Source organism: Cherax quadricarinatus, chromosome 34, assembly GCF_038502225.1.
Source record: "Cherax quadricarinatus isolate ZL_2023a chromosome 34, ASM3850222v1, whole genome shotgun sequence".
NCBI classification, from domain to species: domain Eukaryota; kingdom Metazoa; phylum Arthropoda; class Malacostraca; order Decapoda; family Parastacidae; genus Cherax; species Cherax quadricarinatus.
In genome coordinates this window covers 9153100-9173479 of record NC_091325.1, presented here as the reverse complement: position 1 = coordinate 9173479, position 20380 = coordinate 9153100, and the positions used below count along the sequence as shown (strand labels likewise).

Here is a 20380-nt window from a genome sequence, read left to right as displayed (position 1 = left end):
GGTTAAAAAAAATTAAAAATTATATTGGAAAACATTGATAATCGAGTTGTGGATGAATGAAAAAAAAACTCGTGAAGCGTCATTGAAGCGATAATCTTGTATGGCATTAAAAATAGGCTAGACAAGTAAAAAGTGAGTGTGCATGGGTGGGTGTGAGCTGGACATGCCTAGCATGGCCAGTAATCCTTCATTAGTTCTCCTTCCTTCTTATGTTACTATGGTCTTATATGTTCTGAACCTGCTTTTATTAGTCTCGGAAAATGCTTCCTGAGTGTCCATGGGAATAGAAGCATATCTAATCAGTTGTGTTTTCACAATTCAACCACAAATGCTCTATTAATTCTACAAATAAAATATGCTATCCACAGTTGCGTCAGTACCTGCACCAAAAACTCTCCCACAATCACACACTACCACTACCACCACCACCACCACCACCGCCGCCGCCGCTAATAGACAACTATTTCCACAGTTGCATTATCGATTCCACCACAATAACTCTACCGTCACAACATACATACACTGCCATCATAATTACACTTCCACCATAAAACATACACTACCACAACCAAACTCATACTTCCAAAATTACAATTACACTACCACTCCTGCCCCTGACAAATGGTTGCTGGGTGACAACAAGTCAAGGGTGGGGACGATGCGTGTGACTCCCATCAACTACAGATGTGATGCTGATTCCCGTCAATAACAAGACTGCCGATTTTGTCTTCGTCACGGGCCGCTGGCGTTGTTACGGCCTGGGAATCTGGGAAACTTGTTTACGAGTAGGTAGGATGAGTGTGGTGGATGGCGAGTGGTGAGTTTGGTATGTTGTGAGCGGTGGGTGTGGCGGGTAGTAAGTGGTAGGCTGTGTATTTGGTTAAGTTTATTTAGGCACAGATACACCTATGTACAATTATCATATACAGTGTAAATTATCTATGATAACCCAAAATAGTTAGACAAAGGGACTTAATTCCATTGAGGCCTCTGGTTGATGTTGTAGAAGGTGGGTGGTACGGGTAGAGGGTGGTGGATGGTAAGTAGTGGGTGGTGTGTGAAGGTTTCATAATGGTGCTGTCTAAAAGGCTTTATCCTTTATATGTTGTGAATAGCAGATGGAAAGTTTCCCTTTTTTTCAGTTTTCTAAAGACCATTCTCACGTTGACTAGTTCGTCAACACGCCTTCTCCCTCACCTTACCCTCCCGCACACTACCCACACCCTATCACTCCTCTTCCCTAGCCTCTCCCACCCTATCACCTATCGACTCCCTTTCCCTTGACCCCTCGCCTCCTTTTACCCTGATCCAAAACACTATCTCTCTCCCCACGTACTTTCCTCTGGCCCCATGAATCCAAGAACTGCTTTCAGGAACCATCACAATTTTTTTTATAAACATTATACACAGTTTACGTTTTTCCCATCTTGGAGTATGTGGGGCCCTGAATGGAGGTCACAGCTGTTCAAGCATGTAAAGAAGCTTGAGAAATTCTTAAAGGCAAAAGTATATGCACAGAGAAAAGTAAAAATCTCGGGGAATATACACTGTTTTAATCTATATTTTAGGAATTAATGTATTCTTTGACTGGTGGAGTACAGTTGAAAGTCAGTCTTAATGATCCTCGTGCAGTCAAATGGCTTTATACCTAACAAGCCAACCAGTCAAAGGCTAGTGATAAGATAGGAAGAGAGTAGAACAGACTATGAAGAGAAACTTTAGATACACAGCCTGACAACAATACAGTAAAGGAAAATGGACGAGAACTTAATCACTAAATGCAACACATTAATGGGACTAGATGAGTAGACGAAACATTTGGAATGAGAAATGAAGCTAGAGGACACAGAGGGAGGCTAAAGATTCAGATAATCTAGAAGACGTTAAGATTTTTCATGATATCTAAGTGTAGTAAATCCATCTCAGAAACCACTTCAAATTTGATGGACTGATCACATCTTTACCTTGTCAGTGCTTCAACTTTCTCCATATTTAGTTTCCTCTGTATTTGAATGAAGAAGACAAATACAGAATGGAAATGTGAAATGTTATAAAATGTCAACACGACAGATAAAAATACAAAAATCGTATGATACAATCAGGTACGATAGTAACCTGGAGATCAGAAATCTGTTAATAGAAGAAGGGAAGGCAGGACCAACACCCTGTAAACACAAGTATGTGAGTAAACTCCGTCCTTATGAAACACATACACACACACACACACACACACACACACACACACACACACACACACACACACACACACACACACACGCACACACACACACACACACACACACACACATTGCTGCAGCATACGGGCGCCTGGCAAACCTACGGATAGCGTTCCGATACCTCAATAAGGATTCGTTCAACACTCTGTATACCATTTACGTCAGGCCCATACTGGAATATGCAGCACCAGTTTGGAATCCACACCTAGTTAAGCACGTCAAGAAATTAGAGAAAGTGCAAAGGTTTACAGAGCTACGGGGATTGTCCTACGAAGAAAGGTTGAGGGAAATCGGCCTGACGACACTGGAGGACAGGAGGGTCAAGGGAGACATGATAACGACATATAAAATACTGCACGGAATAGACAAGGTGAACAAAGACGGGATGTTCCAGAGAAGGGACACAGACACAAGAGGTCACAATTGGAAGTTGAAGACTCAGATGAATCAAAGGGATGTTAGGAAGTATTTCTTCAGTCATAGAGTAGTCAGGCCGTGGAATAGCTTAGAAAGTGACGTAGTCGAGGCGGGAACCATACATAGTTTTAAGGCGAGGTATGATAAAGCTCATGGGGCAGGGAGAGAGAGGACCTAGTAGCAATCAGCGAAGAGGCGGGGCCAGGAGCTATGGATCGACCCCTGCAACCACAAATAGGTGACTACAAATAGGTGAGTACACACACACCTAGTAGCGGCCAGTGAAGAGGCGAGGCCAGGTGTTGAGTCTCGACCCCTGCAACCACAATTAGGTGAGTATAATTAGGTGAGTACACGCTCCACCATCACCACCACTCAACCTGTGTGATGGACTATGATAGAAAAACGTGGGTACCTGGAGTTTACCTGGAGAGAGTTCCGGGGGTCAACGCCCCCGCGGCCCGGTCTGTGACCAGGCCTCCTGGTGGATCAGAGCCTGATCAACCAGGCTGTTGCTGCTGGCTGCACGCAAACCAACGTACGAGCCACGGCCCGGCTGATCAGGAACTGACTTTAGGTGCTTGTCCAGTGCCAGCTTGAAGACTGCCAGGGGTCTGTTGGTAATCCCCCTTATGTGTGCTGGGAGGCAGTTGAACAGTCTCGGGCCCCTGACACTTATTGTATGGTCTCTTAACGTGCTAGTGACACCCCTGCTTTTCATTGGGGGGATGGTGCATCGTCTGCCAAGTCTTTTGCTTTCGTAGTGAGTGATTTTCGTGTGCAAGTTCGGTACTAGTCCCTCTAGGATTTTCCAGGTGTATATAATCATGTATCTCTCCCTCCTGCGTTCCAGGGAATACAGGTTTAGGAACCTCAAGCGCTCCCAGTAATTGAGGTGTTTTATCTCCGTTATGCGCGCCGTGAAAGTTCTCTGTACATTTTCTAGGTCAGCAATTTCACCTGCCTTGAAAGGTGCTGTTAGTGTGCAGCAATATTCCAGCCTAGATAGAACAAGTGACCTGAAGAGTGTCATCATGGGCTTGGCCTCCCTAGTTTTGAAGGTTCTCATTATCCATCCTGTCATTTTTCTAGCAGATGCGATTGATACAATGTTATGGTCCTTGAAGGTGAGATCCTCCGACATGATCACTCCCAGGTCTTTGACGTTGGTGTTTCGCTCTATTTTGTAGCTTATATTTTCTCAACGAATCTCTCGTACAAGATGGTTTAGCTGTACCATGAAAGTATAATAATTATATTTAATAAAAATCCCGTTACACTCCTCACTCCCCACTTACCACCTCATCGAATCCCACACCGCCATCAAGTAGCCTCACACCACAACACCCTCACCACTATTAGCACTCCTTCAGCACCGTTAAACACCCTCACACCGATCGCAACTCCCATTTATCACAGCCATTCCCTCAAATTTGCTAAGCACCATCACCACAGTTACAACACTTTCAATATCACAATCACTCCCTAAACAGTAACATACACTCTCACCGCAACATTCTCATCAGCATATCAACTTTCCCAACACGAAGAGTGAGTGTCACTATCAGATTTCTCCTGACTGTTTTTTTTAAATTTTTGTTCCCTTGCGTAACTTCTCTACTCTTCACCCTGATCTATCTCTTGGCTCGCTCTCCATCTTCTCATACATTTCTGACATGATATTGATTTCAGACGGAGAGAAACGTCGAGAGTTATTTGTGAACTCTTTCAACACCGCCAATTATCTTCACCATCACACTTACCTCCCTTTCCCCCCAACAACCGCACTCTTCTTAAAAAAGAACCATACTATGGGGTAGGATAGAACCCGCGATCAGTCATAAAAACTTGCATTTGTGGTCACAGTGGTGCCTATGCTAACCTTCCTTTGGTGTATAAATATACCTAGTTGGACGAATCTTGTTGTAGCCAGCTGACCCAGTGGCTAGCACGTCGGTCTGGAGTTTTATGTCTCTCTGATCGCGGGTTCTAGCCCCACCCATGGTATGGTTTGTTTGCAATCGTGTCATTACGATTTCGTGAGTCACACTCTTCATCACCACCGCTACATTCTCTCACCATCATTCGTCTACGTCATCACACTCCCTCACTACACATGACCTTCACAGCAGCAGCGGCACCCATGTAGTTTGATGCACGGAAATTCAAGAGGATAAAAAAACAGGAAATGACTCTTTCACAACTGGCTCTGCTTGTTCACCGGAGCGTCAGGGCGTTGACCACCACCACCGTACCGTATGTAGCCTCGCCACCACCCCCTATTTATCTACCATTCTCTGGTTTAACTACCATCCCTCGGCTTAACTAACACCTCCCGTTCGTTACCATTTCTTCCAGCCCCCAGCCTAACCACCACCCTTCTGTCTAACCACCACCACCACCTCACCTAACCAATATCCTTTCGTCACCTAATCATCACCCTTTTACTAATCATTACCCATTCACCTAACGCCCACCCCTCAGCTTAAGACAAGAAAACAGCCAGCTTTTGCTCTAACAAACATTCATATAGAGAAGGACGTATGCATTCAGACTTGTCCAATGAAAAAACCACTGCCCTTAACCTCATAACCACCATTTGGCCTCACCACCTCCATAAAATCTGGCGACCTGAGATTTCAGAGGTCTTAAAATCGGCAGAGGAATTGCAATTTACCGCAGATCAGTAGCACTAACCTCACACATTATAAATGTCTTGCGAGGGTGTCTAGACAGCAATTTATTGGTTTTATGGACTGTTGTGTGCTTTACAATCTTGGTCATCATGACTTAAGAGTAGGAAGATCAAATCATGAAAACATCGAGGTAAATTTATATTTATGGATTTTGTTCTGAAGGGAGCGAGTGTACTGGGCTGCGCTAGTCATTCTGTATTTGAACATACCCTTTAAAAGAAGCAAATAACAGGCCAATTGGGTGTTTCCGGAAGCATCTCTACCTTTACAAATTACTGTTATTTGGAAGAAGTAAATCCTTCACATTTTCAACCCGTCCTCCTGGCAATTAAATAAATCAATTCTTCACATACAGTTTCCAGTATATTTTGAAGTTAGGTTAAGTTAGGTTAGGTTAGGCTGTCATATATCCATAAAAATAATGAATTTTAACATCCCACAACGGGAAAATTATAAATGTATGATTGAAGGTGATAAAAAAAACATATTCGGCGCAAACAGAAAACGGGCACCTTTAACAGTCACCCATTCGACTGTTTTTACAACAGTGCCATGATGCGTGTGGTTAAATGGGCAAATGATATTTCAGTTACAACTTGTTTAAAATGATCACACATACCTGCATTGAAGTGAAGAATTAAAACTACTGTTTTGTTCACACATTTTTTGTAATGACATTTGAAAAATGTGATCATGTAGTGATAGCTTATAAATGGAGATGAATAAATATAACAAATAAAGTAAGATAAGGGATATTTTTTTAACAAATCTTAATGGCTGATAATAGGTAAAACAAAATTAAGTCCGAGCTCAGCCATAAGCAAGAAGACACTGACCGAAAAATGCCAGTAACCCTGGCCCATGGCTGGGCTCCGGGAGTACAAAAACTCCCCGAACTCATCAAAGATATAAAGGTAAGGAAGAACTTAACCGGTAGTGGGTCATACATAGCTTGTGAAATGAAAGATAACCAGGTTTGATTTAAAGAAGGAGAGAGCAGCTCAGATTATTAAGGTCAAAGTTAAAGGTAAACACACATAAACAACACGCGAGCTACTTCACTGGTGTGCTAGTTAACGTGTCTTAGTTTCATGAATGCTAGACTGCTTGTTTGTTAATGCGTGCATTAGGTAACTGAAATGCTAGTTTTAGAAATGTGTTAGCTAACGTGTGTTGCTTTACAAGCGAGTTAGTTATCATGGGTGCTAGTTAACAGGAACGTTAATTAAGAGGTGTAAAAATTGACGAATATATCAGTGCAACAAGGGTTACCTGGTTACCTGGAGGTTACCTGGAGGTTACTCCGGGGAACAACGCCCCCGCGGCCCGGTCCATGACCAGGCCTCCCGATGGATCAGGGCCTGATCAACCAGGCTGTTACTGCTGGCCGCACGCAGTCCAACGTACGAGCCACAGCCCGGCTGATCCGGCACTGACTTTAGGTATGTGTCCAGCTCTCTCTTGAAGGCAGCCAGGGGTTTATTGGCAATTCCCCTAATGCTTGATGGGAGGCTGTTGAACAGTTTTGGGCCCCGGACACTTATGGTGTTTTCTCTTAGTGTACCAATGGCGCCCCTACTTTTTATTGGCGGCATTTTGCATCGCCTGCCCAGTCTTTTACTTTCGTAGGGAGTGATTTCTGTGTGCAGATTTGGGACCATTCCTTCCAAGATTTTCCAAGTGTAGATTATGATATATCTCTCCCTCCTGCGTTCCAACGAGTACAAGTCAAGTGCTTCCAAGCGTTCCCAGTAGTTAAGGTGCTTGACAGAACTTGTACGTGCAGTAAAGGATCTCTGTACACTCTCTAGATCTGCGATTTCACCTGCTTTGAATGGAGATGTTAATGTACAGCAGTATTCCAGCCTAGAGAGAACAAGTGATTTGAAAAGGATCATCATGGGCTTGGCATCTCTCGTTTTGAAAGTTCTCATTATCCATCCTATCATTTTCTTTGCACGTGCGATCGTGGCACTGTTGTGATCCTTGAAAGTGAGATCCTCAGACATTACTACTCCCAGGTCCTTCGGGAACGTACACTTCAGGTATCAATCTGTGTAAAAGCTATGAAGGTGTATGAGTTGCTATGGGAGCAGACAGTTATTTGCTGCTAATATCCAATTTTTATTTTAAACAATGAGAAGGTGAGGGGTGGTCAGGTAGAGAGGTGAGAGGGAAGTATGAGAGAGGGAAATGAGATACGGAGAGTGGGTAATATGGGAGTGGGGCGTGTATGGGTAATATGGGAGAAGGGGAGTGTGGGTAATGTGGGGGAGAGGCGTGCGGGTAATATCTGAGAATGGAAGGGTTGGAGAGAGAGAGAGAGAGAGAGAGGGAGGGAGGGACAGAGAGAGAGAGTAATATGATGGGAACATACAAAGGTGGAGATTATCACAAGGAGAAAGTTAACAAGCAAGAAACCAATACACACAAACACACACACACACACACACACACACACATACACACACATACACACACACACACACACGCACACACACACACACACGCACACACACACACACAAACACACACACAGGGAGGAAGTAGAGTGGTGACCTTACACTAAATCCATTATGAATAAAGGTACACCAGGATGCCTGTGAACGCTGGGGCAGCCGTCTTTGTGTTGGCCCCTGGTGTGCAGCTGCCCAGCCTTCTCCCTTCCACCCTCCCTACTCCTACTCCCTACCATTACCATGCTCTATACAGCTCTCTTCCCTCAAATTCCCTTCCTCCTTCCCCTCTCCACCCTCCGTCTCTCCCCCTCCCATCACCTTCCATCAACGCCACACTCTTGACTCCCCCATTAGCTTCCCCCTCCATCACCCCCTACTCCATTCTTCCGCATTATGCATCACGTTGATAAGCTTCCGACCCTCTATTCACGCCATCTCTCTCTCTCTCTCTCTCTCTCTCTCTCTCTCTCTCTCTCTCTTTCTTTCATCAACACTTAGTCCTTCCACATCATTATCTACTTCCAAATCTTGCCTTATATAACAAGTTTAAAAAGAATTAATTCTAAAACGTTAAAGAATAGCTTGTAAAGCGAAGTCAGAATGTACATTAAGCAAAGCAGGGCAAAGAGGGAAAATATATTTTTAAATAAATATTGAACAGGTTGCAAAAACTTATGGCACACAAAACATAAGTTGGTATAATTGACAGGGATCAACACAAACTACTACTTCGTGTTATGTCCTTTTTTTTTTTTTTGCCGACGATCCGAAAATCAGCCTAAGCAGAATACAAAGAGAAATCTACAGTCAAATATTAATGACATGAAAAAAGTATCAAGATCTGTCACTGGTCAGGGAAAACATGATGTTCAACACTGGCAAATTCCAACTGCTTTTGATACGAATTGAGAGAAATACTCAAAGGAAGTAAAGCATACATGATCCACTCAAATCTTTTCACTGAATGAAAAGAATAGGAGAAAGATATAGGATTAACATTGCCAAACGAAATATAGTTTAGGGAACACACGAACGCAAATGTAGCCAAAGCTAGGATGCGACTCCAGGTAAAACAGTTATGGTTTCTGAGATATCCAAAGTAGAATATATATACGGAAATATTTGCTGCTCGCATACAATCAGTAAATTACATAAACTGCTATAACAATATGAAGATGCGCGGAATCTACTCGCTCTAACAAAGACGAGAGAGATATCTTGTAACCTTTCATTAAAAAGTGATCGATGGTCAGGATTTATTTCAGGACATCAGAACTTCAACGTAAAATAAAAAAGTCAAGAGTAAGAGGCACCTTAAACTTTGTCTTATCGATGAGAAACTCATGTTCAGCAATGAGCTTTGCATACAAAAGTTTGCTGTTGCAATGGTTGATCAGCTTTCTCGAATCAATAATAATTTTTATCTGTAATTGTTCAAAGCAAGCTAATAACTATACTCGGTCTTCCTCATAATTACAACCGGTTCATTTATGTAAAATATGTTATTTTTATTGTCCAACAATAAGGAATTAAGTAACTTTCTTCTTTAATTAGCCCATCTCAAGCGATAAAAATTTCAGAGCTAGCAATCGAAAGTTTTATTTATTAATGCGAAAATGTTAAGTTATCTGGTTAATTATTTATTATTTACTAAAAAAACATTGTTTTAATGAATCATTTCTTTCAACAGTTGATTTGAAAGTAACACTTCAGAAGTTTTAGAGCAATCATCAGGAACATTTAAAGTATTCAAAGTTTTAAACCAATCAGGAACATTTAAAACATTCAAAGTTTTAAACCAATCAGTTAATATTTAAAGTATTCAGAGTTTTAAATCAATTAGGATGATTTTAAGCATTCAAAGTTTTAAACCAATAAGGAATATTTAAAGTATTTAGAGTTTTAAGCCAGTCAGAAACATTTAAAGCATTCAGAGTTTTAAACCAATCAGGAAGATTTAAAATATTCAGAGTTTTATACCAATTAGGAAGATTTAAAATATTCAGAATTTTAAACCACTCAGGAAGAGTTAAAGTATTGACGGTTTTAAACCAATCAGGATGATTTAATGTATTCATGGTTTTAAACCAGTCATTAATGGTAAAATTTAAAGTTTTCACATTATTAATCAGTTCATTTGAATTTTGGTGATATTTATTTGATGCTTTAATCTTAAATTTAGATTTGTTTTCCAATTTGTCCAGAAAAAAAAATCACATGGGATCGTGTAGATAGATATATCAGAATTCTCTGATAAATATTCTTTCAGGAGCTACTGCAATATTTTAATGACATCAAGATTTTTAAATCAATATTAAAATAATTTGTTTTGAGTAAGAGAAAAATTGAATTAAATTTTAAATGAGAGGATAGTATCAATAATTTTTTTGTTGAGGTAAGCAAAACTACACACCACTAACAAAGTTTTACACAATACTCCTGTCAGTGTCCTGGTAACTTAATTTATTCTTAAATATCACTCCTTGTTACTGTACTTTTCAATGCTTAGAGTTCCGGGAATTTAACAATATGTTTCGATAAATTCATGTATGTTTCTGTCTCTCTTTCTGGGTTACACGAGCCCTTCCCCGGACTGTCATACACCTTGCCATCCATGATCAATGAGTTAAGAGGACGAATGACACATGTTGCAGTCATAACAGTGAGTAGACTGTCATACATGTACCTCTCCTTCCACGATCAATGAGTTGAAAAGACGAATGACATTACAGTGGGTGGGCTGTCATACACTTCACCACCCACGATCAATGAGCTGAGATGACGAACGACACATGTTGCAGTAATTGCAGTAGGCTGGCTGTCATATACCTCTCCATCCACGATCAATGAGTTTAGAGGACGAATGACATGCTCCAGTCATAACAGTGGACGGACGATGGTATGTTGTTACAGTCACAATAACTGAGTTGGAAGGTCGAGCGATACTTGTTACTACAGTTACATTGAGTGCACGAACGACACATGCGGTCGCCGTTATAGTGGATGGACACTATATCTTTCCACTCACAATGGGTGAACGGGCGACACATTGCCTCTGTCACAATGACTGAGTGAGGATGAAGAAGGAAAAAAACACGTTGTTTCCGTCAGACAAGGAGAATTTCGATGTTTACCTTTCGTCTCAAGACAAGAGAGCCCAAGACTTCTACCTCTTGTCTGCTCGCGACGAAGAAAAAATCATTTTCTTATGCCAGCAATGATAACCAACTGTCGAGAAAACAAAGGACCAAAATGATGAGTGTGTGTAGTACACAATTTACTGTAGGTCTGACTAATCTTCACATGCTATTCATATTTTTTTCTTTCAACGAGAAAATTAAACTTGCTCGTTAGCAATATTGACAAGCTGAAATTAAAAATACCAGAGTAAACTCTTCCCTCGAGCATGAAAAAATTAAGCGCGCATATTTAATCCGTAACTGAAGCATTAATGCTCAACAACTGGTCTCCACATTTGGTCACGGCTCATAAAGGGTCCTCGCTGGAGCTACAGCCAACTGTTTCCCACGATAGTAATCTCTCTATCTCTCTTCTGCTGAAATTGAATTAAACAGCGGCTCTGTGGTGCTAAAACCTACATAAATACATGGACACGATAGAAAAGGTTCACAGAAGATTAACTGAAATACTCCCAGAGAGTTTATAAAAGTTGCACTGAAAGGCACTGGAGATGCATATAGTGTGATGCAAATATATGAAAAAATACATAAATAAAAAATATTTCGAATGAGAACATTATTTCATAGTTGTAAACTGAGGAAAAGGGGGAGGGGTTGAAGGGTGCTAAAAAATACTTAATATTCCAAAAGGAATTATGTAATACTGGGAAGAATTAATAAGAGATGTAATAAGTGATACAATTAATAGATTTTTAAATACTATTAGACGAATTATGATGATATATTTTATTGCAAAGAGTTAAAAAGGGAATAGGTAATTAAGTAGACTGAAAAGTGCAAGGTAATGTATTAAGTGAAAGGTCGTGGAATCCAAATAAGTGCATTGTCATACAATTCTTGGAAGGAGAGATGACCCCAGAGACAGGATACACTTGAGGAAATAAACTACAAACATTGTCACAGGGAAATAGTCTGAAAGTGAACAGCACGACGACTAAATCCACCAAACAGCAGTCATTGACGTGATGTCAAATATCAGAATAGATTCGATGAACACCCATTTAAAGTAACCTACTGGATTTTGTACACAATATGTATCACTCCTATCATAAAATATGTGGAACCAGAGCTTAGCACCAAATTGAAGATCAGAAACTTGAAAAAATAGGAGGAAGGAAGAAAAGAGGAAAAAACAGGCAACCACTTAAAGGTTTCCCCTTCGTGAATGCCTGGTTATATTAGTGAACATATATCTACTCCTGTTGCTAATTACACACACGCACACACACACACACACACACACACACACACACACACACACACTATGTATGGTTCCTGCCTCCATTACATCACTTGCCAGACTTGTCCACTTCCTGACAACTCTATGACTAAAGAAGTACAAGGGGTCACAATTGGAAGTTGAAGACTCAGATGAGTCAGAGAGATGTTTGGAAGTAGTTTTTTAGTCATAGAGTTGTCAGGAAGTGGAATAGTCTGGCAAGTGATGTAGTGGGGCAGGAACCATACATAACTTTAAGACGAGCTATGGAAAAGCTCATGGAGCAAAGAGAGAGGACCTAGTAGCGACCAGTGAAGGGGCGGGGCCAGGAGCTATGAATCGACCCCTGCAACCACAACTAGGTGAGTACACACACCCCACGTGCACCCACCCACGAACGCGCTCGCCCGAGCATAGGAAGACAACAGCTGGCCGGGGCAACGGAAGCAGCATAAGAACTAAACTGAACTATCGTAGTCTAGCACGTTTGGTTTCGACTACACACTCTATTTTTTGGGGACTAAAGGGGAGGAAACAGTGGTGAATGAAACGGCGGCTCTCAGTCCATCTTGTTGAATTATTGACTTCCATTGGTTCTGCAGGACCATCGTCAAGATGGATGGTCAGCTCTTGACCACCTATGAGAATAGTCAATTTGCACATCAGGCGAAAAAAGTTGTATCCATTAAGAGAAAAGGAATCACAATAAGGGTGTAAGTCCAATGTCTCCTCTCCTTCCTTCCTTGTATCTACCTCGCCTTCATTCTTTCTGTTCCCTACTTTTGTTTCTCCTTTATTCCTTTTCTCTACTCCATTTTGCTCCCTGTTCTCTGTTATTTCCTTCTCTTTCCCTGTCTTTCCCCTCATCTTTCTCCATGCCCATCTCCTTTTTATTCTCTTCCATCTTCTCTTTCCCATCATTTCTCATTCCTTACTGCTTATTTACTGAAGAAAATCCCAATTAAAAAAATCACCGGAGGACTCTCAATTTGCCCAAGACAGCGACCAGCTTTTACTCACAATAGGAATCAATCCTAATTCATGGCAGGGATCGTGCCTTGAGCATGACCAAAATCGTCAATCATCAATACGAGGAGTCTTCGTTGAAACTGTCCTCCCTGTTAGGTGGGTTGCCTATATAGTAGTGAAGGGCTCTTGATTCAAACAATTGGAGCCATCCTCTCTATCGTAAGGTCAAAACTGACTATCTCTTATCGCCCTCCCGGCTGCCCATCCCATTTTCCAAGCGCTTCCCAAAAAAATGAAGTGGTGATGATGATCATGATAATGATGATGATGATTATGATGATAATGATTTTAATAATAATAATAATAATAATAATAATAATAATAATAATAATAATAATAATAATAATAATAATTATAGCAATCACAATAAAAAGATGAAGAAAACTATAAAATGGAAAAAAAAGCAGAACAAAATATGAAGAAGAAAGAGATGCAGAACAAAAAATGAAGAAAAAAGGTTTAAATAATAAACAGAAAGAGGAATGGGAAGTGTGAGTGATGATGGTTAAAATACAATACTGCAGCAGACCAAGTCATCGTAAAATGCGCGAAAACCAGTCATGGTCATCCACTATCACTGAAGTGGCTGAAGTTGGAGTAACAATGCGAATTGAAGGAGACAGAGGAAGAGGAGGAGGAGATAGAGGAGAAGGAGGACCAATGCCGAAATCTGCAGGACACGTCGACGCCACGTGAAGGTCCACAGGCACGGTTGGTCATACAAAGCGGACAGCGGATCTCGTATAGGATTCCGATATAGCATAACTCGTGGCTATTGTGGAAGTAATGTTGGTCTCGGGAACCCGTCACCTTGCCCTGGTTTGTGGTGGTCATCCAGCCCTCCCGGGACACTAGCTTCTGGGGAAATCAGCTCTACAACCACAGGTGACTTGAAATTCAGTGGTAGAACTCTCGGTTCGAAACTGGAAGGACCCGGTTTCGATTCTCGGGTGAAAGAAGACTTATGGCTAAATCTCCTTACATGCACTGTACTAGTTTATCAAGCAGTAAATAATTACCTAGGTTCTACTCGACTGTTGTGGGTCGCATAAGAGGAAATAGTAGTATACCATGGTGAAAGCATTTGAAATTAGTTGAGGTAGACGGATATTACACCAGTCCTTTCAGACTCTACTATTCTCACTCATACATTTGTTTGATAAGCTCCGAGAGTTTTTTTTTTTACTCCCGGAACCCAGCCATGGGCCAGGCTCGTCTGGATATTCAGTTCAAACATTAATCTGAATACATAAAATTTACACAAATGTGTGCCAATATTCCGGTAATTCTTTCTAGCATGAATAATTGAAATTTGTCCCCAATATTAATGTGAAACTCGATGCCCTGACCCATCAATACCCAGCACCTAGGAAAGAAAACCACTTACGAGGTTTTGGTCTGTCAGTCCAGTAGTAAACTGATGGTCGTCCAGGAGGGACCTAAATGCTGGTTATGTACGAAATGTTCCAGCCACCGTATTGTGACCTTTTTTTTTATCCCCTTGTTGCTTTATACACAGTGAATTTCATGGTGAAAACCGCTGCTAAACTAACCATGCAGCGGCAACGTGTTTCACTGACGAGTAACTAATGTCCTCGTTCAAATTATCTGAGCGATATATCAAAACTATAATTTGTATGCATTGAATCATTTTAGCTACAAACAATGTTCCACCGACGTAGTAATAGACACAGCAGTATATTGATGCAATTAATTCATATAATTTTTTTCTCGTTTAATGTTCATTTGTGACAATTTCCAGCTGCAGTAACCTTTTATTTTTTGTCCTCGAAAATACCAAAAAAAAAAAAAACGGATTACAATTATTATTATTGTTATAATTATTATTATTAGTATTACTATTATTGGGATTATTAATATAATTGTTATTATTAAAATAATAATAATTATTATTTTTTATCATTATTAATTATACTCTTAAGGGGCAAGAACTCTCTCCTATCAAACAGACTGTTATAGATAAGAGATTCTCCTCGCAAAAAAATTGCAGCAATCATCGTAGGTAGGGTCACCTGTTAATATTACTAGGATATGATTTTGACTTTTATTGTAGCTAACAAGGTTCTGTGGATGGAACGATGGTCTAGCAGCAGCTAGAATGCGGGGTAGAGGGATATCTATTCTTGAAAAAAACGTATAATCGTGTATTATGATTTTTGTGACGTAAATGTTAAATATCGCTAAAATGGAATTTTAAAAAAGTATTTAGAAAGAGGGATAAACGACCATATTTGACTTTTTTTTTTATCACCATTAAGAATTTTTTGTTCACCTTCAGAATTTTGTCAAACGATCAATGCAAAAACACTAAAAATCTATTTTGTTTTCTACAAAACTGCTCTTAGTTTCTGTCCTCTTCTTCAATCTTATACAATGATTACAATGAATGATACAGTGCCGAAGAATGTGTTTGTGTTCTCCATAGACACTACTGTGTTACCTCTGGATTAGCTACATCAACCTGCCACATTCATAGTTTCCTACATATTTCTGTATTACTATCACGTATGTTTAATCCAAAGCAACCTTACTGTAAGCTATCACAGATTTCCTATTAGCATATATATATCATTAATATCATTCGCAAGAATTTTATGAAATATTTTTCTTCAAGCAGTTTTATTTTTTTTTTTTTGTCCGTACTTGTAACCAGCGGCCTTATCTTTGCCCTGCTTCTTTCAGTTCGTCAACCATTTCATTTGAGTTAATGTGACCGTGAGACAAATTTCATACAAATATTGCTAATATTTTGTAATTTTATTTTTTGAGTGATTTCGTTTTATGCATTACGTTTCATATACCTAATAAACATCCGCGTATTTTTTGTATCCTTTGATCCTTTTGTATTTTCCATCAATCATATGTTTGTACTATTATTGTATGTTTTAAATCTTGTGAACCATATTATCTGATAAAGTGAGTAATTATGCCAATTATTTAGGAAATTAATGAAGTATATTACCATGTCACCCTGCTGCTCCATAGAACTTTTGAGGTTCGGGGCTATGCTGGGAGAAACTTCATAATTGTGCCATCTCAACTTTATTTCTTTTGCAGATGGCGCTAGTGTTGCTGTTGCTGCTATGGTCGTTCGTGGCAACGTCGTGGGCGTGTCCTAGAGAGTGCCGTTGTTCCCTAGACGAGCGTGGGCGGCGAGGCATCCGGTGCGAGTCCGGGGGAATGAGAGACCCTCTGCCTGTTATGAACATGGGCACCGAAACAGAACTGCTGTTGATTTCGGCGCCGCCCGGTAATCCCAACAGCTTCACACTGGGACCCATCTTCAAGGGACTGCGGCGGTTGGAGGAGGTGCACATCACTTACTCAGGGATCCCGGCTCTTGGTGCCCACTCCTTCTGGGGCCTCCATCGTCTTCACGTCCTTAACCTTACTTATAACCACATCTCCGCCCTCATGGACACAAACTTCCGTGGGGCGGATGCTTTGCGCCACTTAGATCTGAGTCATAATCGCATCCAGTCTGTACCGTCGGCAGTCTTCCGTCACGTGCGCCATCTCCGCACACTTACCCTAGCCAGCAACATGATTCCCGAACTAGTGCCAAGGATCTTCTTCGGACTTGCAAGACTAGAGCGTCTTGATCTAAGTCATAATCCCCTTGGTGACCTGCAGCCAGAGCGGTTTACTGACGTGCCAGAGCTGCGGCAGCTCTCTTGTGCTGGTTGCCACCTCAGCTCTATCAGTAGTACACTTCTGCAGACTCTACCACAGCTGCGTGATCTTGACCTCAGAAATAATCGCCTAACGCAAGTGCCTCTCGGAATAGCCTCCACTGCTCTACCCCATTTGGTCACTCTTAGACTTGACGGAAACCATCTTTCCTTTGTGGAAAAAGGAGCTATTTCTGGTTCACCTTTGACATCTCTTCACCTTGCTCACAACCGTATTAGTCGTCTGGAAATTAATGCCTTTGCTAATAGTTCCATTAAGCACCTTGACCTGTCATACAACCGTCTGTCTCACCTTGAGCCCGGCGCCCTAGAAGATACGCTTCACCAGTTACACGAGATCCAACTATCAGGCAACTCACTTCACGTGGACCAGCTTCTCACTGTGTTGCCAAAGGCCCGTCAGCTGCGCCGGTTAGGTCTAGGCGACATGGGTCTAACTAGATTACCACCGGAACTTCTACGACACTCTCGCCATCTTCACCATCTCAACGTGTCGGCAAACTACCTAACAACTTTTTCTACAGAGGTTCTGTTTAACGCACCCCATTTAAGATCTCTTGACCTCTCCCTCAACAGTTTCCGGGGGCTTGACGATGCCTTCTTCGAGTCCGTGACCTCTGCCACTGAGCTTCGTACTCTTCGCTTGGAGGGCAACCCGTGGCAGTGTGACCAGTGCCACGCAGGGCCGCTGTTGCGCTGGCTCCAGGATGCGCCTGACCAGGAGTCTGGGTGTGACGAGCCTCGCGTGTGGACCTGTATCAAGTGCATTGGTCCTCGAGGCGTAGCTGGAGTAGTTCTGTCCCTCCTACCACCAGGTGACCTCCCAGCCTGCCCTTTCACAACGCCATCAGCTCTCGCAGTCTGGCCTACCTGGATAGAACCATCGCTCGACGTGATGACCGACGAACCTGAGCTACCTCGGGGACAACTGACACGGCAAGAAGACATTGATATAGGATGGTCAGTAAAGAAAATGATGCGAGAGGAAATCTATTTGGTCATTGTGGCTGGATGTGTCCTCGTTCTTCTTCTGCTGGCACTCATTATAGTCGGCATCGTATTGTACAACCGGCATTCTGCCTTCTACTATACGTATGAGGATGACCCAGACAAAAAGCAAAAACTAATGAGGTTTAAGGAGAGCAAAAACAACAACAGCACTCCAACCAAGATGCCTGCCAAAGGCCAACTTGACGCCACCATTGCCACTATTGATGAGATGACGGATATTGATGGATCTCAAGAGGTGTTAGAGGAAGGCCAAAACCACGCCCCAAATCATTCCCCGGCCATTGTGAGCAACCATAGCCCAGCTATTGTTCAGAATCACACTCCAAATCACACGCAAGCTATCAACCACATTCACGAAGAGACCCATACACCAGATATCAGCCACAATCACACTCCTCCCCCCAGTCATACCCAATCACAAAACATCCCATTGGAGAACCGACCCAGCAGTCCAACCCTTTAGTATGACGTTCAGGTGTAGTGTGCATTTATGGACGAAAATGATCTGTTTCTGAGGCAAGCCTCTGAAAGAAACGGTCTCGAGTGTAAGTGCATTCAGCAATTTCTCTCATACCGAATTCTTCCTGAACTGGTAGGGCTGTGAAGACTGCGACTATGCTGATGATGTTATGCAGTCGTGCTTTCTGGTACAGAGCGGCAGGGAATGCGCGCGTGCCGCCAGTTTTTAAATGTTTCAAATTCTTGTTGGTGTTCCTGATGGAAATTGTGTTCCATTCATGATGGCGATTATTTACTATGAAACTGATCTCCTTGGACTTTCCGGCTTCTTAATTAAAGAGAAAGTGTATTATCAAATTGATATTCTCATAAAAAATGTATAAAAAATATATATACATATATATATATATATACATAAATATATATACCTCTTTCCTTGTGCTTGTGATGAGTGTTCTCCAGAGGGTCGTGTGAGTGTTCTTGTGCGTGTTCTTGATTAGGAGCCGCCTGCATCTACATGACCGCCAAATGGTTACTTTCAGCCAAGAACAGAACCCGAGATTGTCTTCCAAAAACTGAGTTCATAACTTCACTAGGCTGACAGCAGAAGCTTAACCCCAAAGTTTACTCTTGAGACTTTTTATAAGTGACCTGAACCATCAGTTTTTAGTTCCTTGAAATATTATGATAACATAGACAGAGGAAAAAAAATAATGCCTTTCATAAGTAAGTCTGTGCCGTTCCTACTCTATAATGTTGATGAGTGTGAAGGGAGTGTTTTATATGTCGCAGTGGAAGTTGTTTCGTATTTTTTCACATTCTCGTAGAGTTAACATGCTGCTGTTGATTCGGGGCCCACGAGTTTGTAACTTGGTGTTTGCTTTACCATCAGCGATGGTGAACCTCGAAGCTTTTGCCAGAGCTACTTGCACTGAAGCAAGCATCGAGTGGATACTCTTTTTTCATTTTTTTTTGCGCCACTCAAGACAGGGATTTTTCAAATTTTGTATTTGTGAAGAGAAGGATATAGCCTACTGTATAATACATATTTGTTGTGCTAGTCAATCCTAATTTTATAAAAAATGAATAAATATTTAAACACACATAAACACACACACACACATACACACACACACACACACTCACACAGTATATATATATATATATGTATATATATATATATATATATATATATATATATATATATATATATATATTATATATATATGTATATATATATTATATATATATGTATATATATATATATATACATACATATATATATATATATATATATATATATATATATATATATATATATATATATATATATATATATATTTATATATATACATTTATATATATATATATATATATATATATATATATATATATATATATATATATTTATATATATACATTTATATATATATGTATATATATATATATATATATATATATATATATATATATATATATATATATATATATATATAATATCGTGCGATTAGGTAAAACTTGTGATTTTCGCTTTAATAGAAGCGTTCTTCCCGGATAAGGCATGCGAAAATTTGCATATTGAAAAATAATTCTGAACCTAACGAAAAAATGTATTTCACTATTTGTTTATTAAGTTATTGTAGACTTATCTAAAATATATTTAGTTGGATTAGGCTAAATTAAATTGCACTTGTTATAATAAGGTTAGATAAGATTTTTAAGGTTCTTTTGGTACCAAATTTTAAATTTTTACATTAACATATATGAAAAAATATATCTTGAAACGTATACGAGTTCTTGCTGACTCACCAGTTTTACCTATTCGGCACGATATATATATATATATATATATATATATATATATATATATATATATATATATATATATATATATATATATATATATATATATATATATATATATACTTACAGCTACTGTA

The 20380-nt window shown here is 40.3% G+C and overlaps 1 protein-coding gene across 1 annotated transcript in view; it reads left to right on the top strand.

The window, feature by feature from the left end:
- LOC128693749 (carboxypeptidase N subunit 2) overlaps positions 1-18798 on the top strand; it is a 128755-nt gene extending 109957 nt beyond the window's left edge. Inside the window, exon 2 of the mRNA XM_053783600.2 lies at positions 16336-18798. Within this exon, the coding sequence (XP_053639575.2) occupies positions 16336-18444 (2109 nt within the window). The 3' untranslated portion in view covers positions 18445-18798. The remainder of the gene's footprint in view (positions 1-16335) is intronic.
- The last annotated feature ends 1582 nt before the right edge of the window (positions 18799-20380 follow it).